Here is a 10,111-nt window from a genome sequence, read left to right as displayed (position 1 = left end):
ACAGCCAGTAAGCAATTTCAACTAAAGACAAAAAAAACTAAACCAAACCCATTGCCAATGAGTCGATTCCGACTCATAGCCATTCTATAGGACCCAGTAGAACTGTCCCATAGGGTTTCCAAGTAGCAGCCGATGGATTTGAAATGCCAACCCTTTGGTCAGCAGCTAAGCTCTTAACCACTGTGCCACCAGAGCAAAACCACCTATCCTGAATGCAGCCTGAGATAATTTTCTAGTCCAAATTGAAGTCATATCTCCAGGTGATAGTCATGGGCTTTTGAAAAGCATTAGTGACCATGATTGTGCACTGCTACCACTTCTAATACATTCGAGCATCAGGATTCTTCAGTGCCAGGGAAATCAAATAGCTCTTTGAAGTTACAATATAATCTGTTTAAAGCTCCATTCAAATTCAGCTTTTTTCCTGATAACTTGGTTATAATTCTCAAGTATTATATGTGACTTCTTCAGAAACCAAACAAACCATCATTCTTTCTGCCTCTTTTTTTCATTTTGGAGCTGGCAGAAACAATTATTTATTTAATAGTCATTTGAAGAATATCTCTAATGGCTCCAGCCCAAGCAATTCCTAAGGATATTACTGTTTTTGCTGGGTTCTGCACTTCAGCCAAATTAGTCAGTCACACCCTAATCATATGACTAACCAGCATTTGTAATTCGGTCGTAGCTTGATCTTCAAATTGAGATATCAACATTATATCATCAATATAATCAAACAACAGCACTTTTCAATTGAGTCATTTCTAAGAGATTGTTCACAAAATTAAAAGGCAAGGAAGTTATAGATGGGGAGAACACATTTGCAAAATATCTGATAAATGACTGGTATCCAATAGAAAAAAAAAACTTTTGTAAATAAACAATAAGAAGACAGCCTGAAATAAAAATAATAATGGTCAAAATATTTCAATAGATACTTCATTAAAAAAGATATATAAACAGAAAATAAATAGTAAAAAAAATCCTCAACCCCATTAAACGTTACAGAAATGCAAACTAAAGACAAAATCAGATGATTCCACTATACATCTATGAGATGGCTAAAAAGACTGACAATACCAAGTGTTGACAAGGATGTGGAGCTACAGTAATTTTCATACATTGCTGGCAGGAATGAAAAATTAGTACAAGCACTTTCAGAAACAGTTTGACAATTTCTTACATAGTTAAACATATATTTACAACACAGCAGTCTCAGTGACAGAAAATTACCCAAGAGAAATGAAAACAAATATTCACATAAAAACATGTAATCGAATGTTGACAGATTTATTCACAATAGCCAAAAATTGATAACAATTCAAGTGTCTATCAACTGATGAATGGATAAACCACCTATGGTATATTAATACAATATATAATACCCAGGAATACAAAGAAACTACTGATACATGAATCATTTAGAGGAGTCTCAAAGGCATCAGATTAAATTTAAAAAGCCAGACATAAAAGGCTGCATGCTTTAACAGTCCATTTATACGAAATTCTAGAAAATATAAAGCTATAACAACAAAAAACACATGAGTGGTTTCAGGGCCTGGAGTGGAGAGGAGAGAGCATTTACTGCAAAGGGCACAAGGAAACTTTTTAAGGTAATGCAAATATTGTAAACCGCTGTTGTGGTAGTGGTAGTGGACACACAGCCGTATACATTTGTCAAAACTCAACAAATTATGCAATTAAAATTGCTTATTGTATATAAATCATACCTTAATAAAATGGGTTTCAAAATATAAACATATATATGTGTCTGTGTGCAAAGATTCTCAGATTAAAAAGCAGTTTAAAACTGATTGCAATAAGTTACCAACATTTCAGGAAACAAACAAAAAGTTTTCTAAGTTTCCAGTTCCCTGGGGCAGTTCTCTAAGTTTTTAAGTAAGTAAAATAGAACGCCCGTGAGAGTCTCCCAGGAGTCCTTAACTTTGTAACTCTGATTAGTTGCTTCAGTTTTAACATACTTTGATTGCAATAATAATAATTGTCTTTTTTTTTTTTTTTTGGCCACAGTCCCAAGAGCCATTCTAAATCAAATCTCTAAAGGCAAACAAACAAAAAATCATTAAATATAGCAGTTCATCCAAGTGTAATCACTTTAATATAAGAAAGATAAGATTTTCTGGAGAATGGAAATCAGGTATCCAAATTTGAGTCACCATATGCCTGCCAACTGAACAGTAGTACCTCAGCAAGATGATGAAAGTTTAGAGAGATGTTTTAAGTCAATGTGAATAGGAATTTTTTCTAACAATCAAGGTTGTAAGAGTGAAAATGAGAGGCCTCAAGAAATAGTGAGTTTAACATCACTGTACAACAACTTGTTGGAAACATTGGAAAATTTGTTAGGACCAGATTGGCTCATATGCCCGTTAAGCTCTCTTCTAACCTAAGGTTCTAGGAATTTGAAAAACTCCCATTTTCTTGATGGGTCTACAGAAGAAATAGAAATTCACCAACTAGATAGAAAATTACATTCCTATAATTGAGAAAAAATCTGAGAGTTGGTAAACTTTCAGTCTTTTTTACCAAAGATCTAAAGTAGAAGTCAGAAGACCTGGGCTTAATTCAGTTGTATCTGACTTCCTGATTTATCACCAAATCTAACCATTCTGCCACCCTTGGTCAAAATGTATATTATTTGACACTCAGAGGAATATTCAGTTGAAATACACTGAATATATAAGATAAAAGGTTAAAAGATAACATAGCACTTGGACTTATTCTTCAGATAATTCTAAACTTTGACTCTTTCTAGGGCACTAACAGAAAGAACTAGAAGATGTAATCAGAGGTTACAAAAAGACAGTTTTCCAATCAAGGGAAAAAGGATAGAGTTCTTAGGCAAAAACTAAATAAACATTTGCTGTGTTTTTGAACGGGGGGTTAAGATCACTTGGGAAAGGGTGTCAGAGTAACACTGAGAGAGGTTTATATAAAATTCAAAGCTGTAGCAATAAAAGAATCTAAAGAACACTAGATGACAACCAAATTTTGAGTTTCTTAACACATCTGTATGAAGAAAACACCTATTATTTTGCAAATCAGTATGATGTAAGTATATTTTTATGTAATTATCCATATTTAGATTTTAAACAGCCTGTTCTATTTTCATGTATATTTCATAAATTAATGTGAAATTCTTGTTCTGTCAAAAATTTTAGTGAGGGCAGATGCAAAGTGTTATAACTTTACCGTAACTGTATAATTGAATGTTTTTAATGTACTTCAGTTACAATTAAACTTTCTGACAGTTTACTGATAGCTACATGATATAGCAGCAAAGATCTCTAATTATCACTAACCTCCCTCCTGTATCTTATTCCATTTCTGTTCATCCTTCCCCATGTTCTTAACAAATATTTGTTGAGCACCAGGTAGGTATAAATCACTGTCTTGGACCTTGAAGTATAACTACACCATTTTATAGATAACAAAGATAAGACTTAGGGAGCTTAAGAATCTCATGAAAGATCACAGAGCTACAAGTGGCCAAACCAGAAATACAGAGCAGGTTTCCTGATTCTAAAATTTGCTATCCTTTTCCCATTAGGCCCCATTTTCCTGACTAAATCTTGAATCTTGAAATGTGCAGTTTTCTAGGGATCCACAGAATTGGTATTGAGGAAAAATACCAAAAACCTGAAAAAAAAGAAAAAACTTATGCCATCAAGCCGATTCCAACTCGTAGCAGCCCTATACCACAGAGTAGATCTGCCCCCTAGGATTTCCAAGGAGCAGCTAGTGGGTTCAAACTCCTGACCTTTTGGTTAGTGGCCAAGCTTTTAACCATTATGCCACCAGGGCTCCACCAAAAAACGAAAAGCCTTAATTTGGCTAGTTTATAATTGAATTGTTATCTATAGATTATGAAGATTTAAATTTTTTCCTCTGGACATGAGAGCTCCTGAGGGCCCTGGGATAATCTAGAACAGCCAGGGTTATTTAATTTTCTTTTTTCTTCTTTTCATTATCACAAACTTAAGATTCTTCACAGGAGGTACATCTTAAGGTCTTCTCAAAGGAGTATATTTGTCCTAAAATACAGCAGGATATGTCCTAAAGTACAGCAGAATATGAAGCTCTCAATGCCATTTTCCATTGGTTATAAAATCCATATGACAACCATGGCCACTCAATTTGTTGTCCAACCATCTCAGGTTTTTCTTGTTAAAACTCCCAAGTTGTCTACCTTTCACAATATCAGAAGAGAATCAAGGTTCTGTCAGGGCCATAAAAGACTATTTAGGCAAGAAGTCTATAAAAATGTTGTAAAACAGTTGACCAGACAAATAGAAGGAACAATGTGGTAGATGAGAGGCAGCTGTATGGGATCCACACTATTCTCCTGAAGATACTTATCAGTCCTCAGTGATGTTAGCGATAAAGGGAGAAGGGGAAGTGAAAGGGAATGTTAAAGTGCTTCTACTTCTCTAGTAAGGTGTTCTAGTTTTACATTATGTCTCAATAACCTTAAAACTTATCCACCCAGATATGGTTATGTCTTTTTGTGCAGTAATGAACACTTTGGAATTTTTGTTTTGTTTTGTTTTTTTAATCTGGGAATATGAGGGGGTAAGAAAGGAGGAGAAAACATTAGAATATTTATGCTGGAAAGAGTTCCTCTGGTATCAAGACCTTATATTGATAATTAAGTCCTTTAAAAGAAGATAACCAGCCTATCTTGTAGTAATTTAGAAGTTTATCAGGGGATATCAAATAAAGTACCTTGCTTTTGTAAACTGATCTCTTTCTATCCTAGTATTTTTCCTCCAGTCCTCTTGTGACCCTCCTACCTCTAAACCCCGAAAGATCTGATACATACTACATGTTCTGGTGTTTGGGTCCCTTCCCCATGCCCAGCATTCATATTGTAGTAATCAATTATTCAGAACTACAATTTTGTGCAATTTTCTAGGGGTGACTTATGTCCAACTAGACATTACGTTAATACTTAGCACATAGTACCAATGATAGAAGTGGGTAGAGACAAATACAAATATCCCTTTCAACAACTAAAGAAAAATTGAAAGACATCAAGAAAAACTAAATACAAGTTATGATAGATATCTGTATTTGATATATGAAAATGCAGGTTACAGAGCCTCTATTGCTTAATCTTGAGGTAGCTACGAAGCCATGCTTAAAGGGGGAGCTCTCTCAATTCTGATTCATTTATTTACCAGTAAATAAATAAGCACCTTTTGTGTTCAAAGAGTGGGGGATTAAATAGATAAGGTGACTGCCCTGGTGGTAAACAAAAGAAATATTTAAACTGGAAAGAAACATGGACATGATCAATACCCATCTTTTACAGAAGTAGAAACAGACCCAGGATTTACAAGGAAGTAAACAGAGCTCTACTACCAAAGTCAAGTGCAACTCAAGTTATTCAGCTCTGAATGCCTTTGAAAATGACTCAAATGGACAGAAACCACAACGAATTTGTAAAAGACATTACTTATCAACAACCTAGAAATGTCAAATAATTCTTCAAGAAAATAGTATTTATTCAGAACAAAGACAATAGAGACGAAAATATTCTTATTAAAACAAGAGTAAGGATGACTTGATTTGTGGGATAAATGAGTAACGAATAGAAATAAAAAAGGAAACTACAGGGACCAGAAAAAGTCACAGCCAAATTTTCAGATACAAATCTTGTCAGAAAAAGTATCAAGGCAATAAAAAATAAATAAATAAAACAGCTGCTGGGAGTTACATTTCCCAGGTAGAGGGCCTGAAGAAAATGACCTCCTTTAAATAGGAACCAGGTGGGGTGCAAGCCAAGAAAGCATCGAGTTCAGAGTTTGGAAACTGGTCATTTTAACTTGACACTAGAAAATTAGACACAAAATAATATAGCAAAAGACAGAGCTTCAATTGAACTATACGGACATGCAGTACAGATGTCAGCAAAGTTAAGCAGTATTCAGAGATAAAGGTGAGTGTGTTAAATACCATCTACCTGCATGTGTTTCATACTCCATTTTTTTTTTTTTTTTTTGCATTACTAAAAATGACCAGGATCCCCTGGGTGGCACAAATTGTAAAGTGCTCAGTTATTAATGAAAATTTAAATACCATCTACCTGCATGTGTTTCATACTCCTTTTTTTTTTTTTGCATTACTGAAAATGACCAGGATCCCCTGGGTGGCACAAATTGTAAAGTTCTCAGTTATTAACGAAAATTTGGCGGTTAGAACCCAACCACAAGCACCTCAGAAGGAAAGCCTCGTGATCTGCTTTGAAAATATTGCAGCCATGAAAGCTGCTTGAAGCATAGTTCTACTCTACGCACATGGGGTCACCATGACTCAGAATTGACTCAACGACAAATGGCTATGGTTTTAAAAACTAACTTCCTATCTAAATGAAAAGAATATAAAGTACAAGAGATCCATTTCAGAGAACCTGTAATAATCAGTTGGGTTGCTTATTCTCCTAGATGTTGACATAGACATTTATGAAGAACACAGAATAAACACACTGACCATTCTAAAAGACGTTTCTTCACAGATACGTAAAATCGCTTATGCAAATTATGAACCGTATATCATGGATCAATTTTTCTCTAACAGTGTAGACATCAAAAAGTTTATATCATTATTGAAAAGAAAAACTACATGACCTTATGGAGAGATCATGAGAATTACTTGTTGTCCAACAAGACGTGACATTGATACTTTGCACATCATACCAATGACAGAAGTAGATAGAGACAAATATCCGTTTTGTCAGTGTCCTGGCCAGTACTCATAGTGTCTGCACTTTAATATGAAAGATAGCCTAAAAGTTAAAATAACCAAGGAAAATAACTAACTTTTATTAATATCCCTGTCTCCATTTTCTAGATCTAAAGACTAGATTCCCGATTAAATCTACCTCTCTTCTTAAGCACAGAGCTAGCTGGGAAAATAGTAGAGCAGGGGCAGGGGCTTTCTTAAAAGAGAATAAAACCGTAAAAACTTGATGGAGACCATGGAGATAATTTCATTCAACCAAACATTTTAAGTATGCAAATAGTGAGATTTGAAGAAGTAATGCAATTTTTCCAAGGTCCTACATTTATTAGGGCCAGAGACAGGACTGGAACACTCTTGACTCCTATACAAAGCGTTTTCTACTTTACCCTTATCACAGATGTTGACAGTTAAAACTTACCTAGGTTGATTTTCATCCCTTTATATTTTATAATTTTTTTCAGAGACATACTAACCATTGCATGCAATGAATGTGCAAAATCAGACCACAGTGACCGAATTTACCCTGACCACTTTCCCTGTACTTCAGAAACTTCAAATTTCCCTATTTGTGGTTCTCTTGTTTACTTATATGCTTACTCTAACAGGAAATACGGTCATCATTTCCCTAATATGGGCTGATAATCGCCTCCAAACCCCAATGTACTTCTTCCTCAGTAATTTGTCATTTTTGGACATTCTATTCACAACTACCACTGCCCCAAAGTTGCTAGCTTGTCTCTTAGAAGAGAGAAAAACCATATCCCTTGCTGGCTGCATCACTCAAACATACTTCTATTTCTTCTTGGGGACAGTGGAGTTCATCCTCTTGGCTGTCATGTCCTTTGACCGCTATGTGGCCATGTGTAATCCCCTGCACTATACCATCATCATGAACAGTAGAGTCTGCCTTCTGCTGGTTCTGGGCTGCTGGGTGGGAGCCTTTCTGTCAGTGCTGTGCCCAATTATTGTGCTGTCCAGGTTACCTTTCTGCTATAAGGAAATTCATCACTTCTTCTGTGACATTGGCCCTCTGCTACAGGTGGCCTGTATTGATACTCATTTCATTGAGATGATAAATTTCCTCTTATCTTCCCTCGTCCTCCTGACATCACTGGTCCTCACCACTGTGTCCTACACCTACATCATCTCTACCATCTTACGCATTCCCTCAGCCCAAGGACAGCAAAAGGCCTTTTCCACCTGTGCTTCTCACATCACCGTCATCTCCATTGCCTATGGAAGCAACATCTTCATGTATGTCAGGCCCAGCCAGAGCCATCTGCTGGATGTTGACAAGGCGACTGCGGTCCTTACCACAATGGTGACCCCTCTTCTGAATCCCTTCATTTACAGCTTGAGAAATCAAAAGGTGAAGGAAGTCTTGAGAGAAGCAATCAGCAGACTCAGGTCCTCATTGCACAAAAGAACTTGAAACATTTTGAAATTTTCTCAGAATGATTATTTTCAAATTTTTGACTCAGTGTGGAGAAAGGCATGTTTGAAAATCAGAAAATAAATAAGGTATGTGAGAAGGTATAAGTAGGGTTGGTGCCACATCAGAGGCAAAGTCTTGTAGTCAAGATCCAGAGGAGGCAATTCAGCCATAAAGAGAACATGTTCTGAGCTCTGTTCTTGGATTGCCTCACACATGGATTAATGGAAAAGCATGGAAGTCAGAAATCCTGAATCTTAAGCCTGGTTCTAATAATTTCTTTTTTTTTTTTAATTTTTATTCAGCTTCAAGTGAACGTTTACAAATCAAGTCAGTCTGTCACATATAAGTTTATATACACCTTACTCCATACTCCCACTTTCTCTCCCCCTAATGAGTCAGCCCTTCCAGTCTCTCCTTTCATGACAATTTTGCCAGCTTCCAACCCTCTCTACCCTCCCATCTCCCCTCCAGACAGGAGATGTCAACACAGTCTCAAGTGTCCACCTGATACAAACAGCTCACTCTTCATCAGCATCTCTCTCCTACCCACTGTCCAGTCCCTTCCATGTCTGATGAGTTGTCTTCAGGAATGGTTCCTGTCCTGGTCCAACAGAAGGTTTGGGGACCATGGCCGCTGGGATTCCTCTAGTCTCAGTCAGACCATTAAGTATGGTCTTTTTGTGAGAATTTGGGGTCTGCATCCCACTGTTCTCCTGCTCCCTCAGGGGTTCTCTGTCATGCTCCCTGTCAGGGCAGTCATTGGTTGTGGTCAGGCACCAACTAGTTCTTCTGGTCTCAGGATGATGTAAGTCTCTGGTTCATGTGGCCCTTTCTGTCTCTTGGGCTCATACTTATCGTGTGACCTTGGTGTTCTTCATTCTCCTTTGATCCAGGTGGGTTGAGACCAACTGATGCATCTTAGATGGCCGCTTGTTAGCATTTAAGACCCCAAATGCCACATTTCAAAGTGGAATGTGGAATGTTTTAATATTAGAATTATTTTGCCAATTGACTTAGAAGTCCCCTTAAACCATGGTCCCCAAACCTCCGCCCTTGCTCCGCTGACCTTTGAAGCATTCAGTTTATCCTGGAAACTTCTTTGCTTTTGGTCCAGTCCAGTTGAGCTGACCTTCCATGTATGGAGTATTCTCCTTCCTTCATCTAAAGTAGTTCTTATCTACTAACTAATCAGTAAAAAACCCTCTCCCACCCTCCCTCCCTCCCCCGCTTGTAACCACAAGAGTATGTGTTCATCTCAGTTTATACTATTTCTCAAGATCTTATAATAGTGGTCTTATACAATATTTGCCCTTTTGCCTCTGACTAATTTCACTCAGCATAATGCCTTCCAGGTTCATCATGTTATGAAATGTTTCACAGATTCATCACTGTTCTTTATCGATGCGTACTATTCCATAGTGTGAATATACCACAATTTATTTAACCATTCCTCTGTTGATGGTCACCTTGGTTGCTTCCATCTTTTTGCTATCATAAACAGAGCTGCAATAAACATGGGTGTGCATGTATCTGTTTGTGTGAAAGCTCTTATTTCTCTAGGGTATATTCCGAGAAGTGGGATTTCTGGGTTGTATGGTAGTTCTATTTCTAACTGTTTAAGATAACGCCAGATAGATTTCCAAAGTGGTTGTACCATTTTACATTCCCACCAGCAGTGTATAAGAGTTCCAATCTCTCCGCAGCCTCTCCAACATTTCTTGTTTTGTGATTTTTGGATTAATGCCAGCCTTGTTGGAGATGGAATCTCATCGTAGTTTTAATTTGCATTTCTCTAATGGCTAATGATCAAGAGCATTTTCTCATGTATCTGTTAGCTGCCTGAATATCTTCTTTAGTGAAGTGCATGTTCATATCCTTTGCCCATTTCTTGATTGGGTTGTTTGTCTTTTT

At 36.9% G+C, this 10,111-nt stretch overlaps 1 protein-coding gene across 1 annotated transcript; it reads left to right on the top strand.

Annotated features, from left to right (window-relative positions):
* The first annotated feature begins 7,249 nt into the window (after positions 1-7,249).
* Positions 7,250-8,197, top strand: LOC126060978 (olfactory receptor 6M1-like). The gene has a single exon (XM_049857380.1). The coding sequence runs from the start codon at positions 7,250-7,252 to the stop codon at positions 8,195-8,197; it is 948 nt and encodes a 315-aa protein (XP_049713337.1).
* The last annotated feature ends 1,914 nt before the right edge of the window (positions 8,198-10,111 follow it).

The sequence above is a fragment of the Elephas maximus genome, chromosome 17 (assembly GCF_024166365.1).
Source record: "Elephas maximus indicus isolate mEleMax1 chromosome 17, mEleMax1 primary haplotype, whole genome shotgun sequence".
Lineage (NCBI taxonomy): Eukaryota > Metazoa > Chordata > Mammalia > Proboscidea > Elephantidae > Elephas > Elephas maximus.
This window is presented reverse-complemented; position numbering and strand designations above follow the sequence as displayed.

Bases quoted from the DNA above. Each gene is read 5' to 3' on its own strand.
- LOC126060978 (XM_049857380.1), top strand. From the start codon at position 7,250: ATGAATGTGCAAAATCAGACCACAGTGACCGAATTTACCCTGACCACT.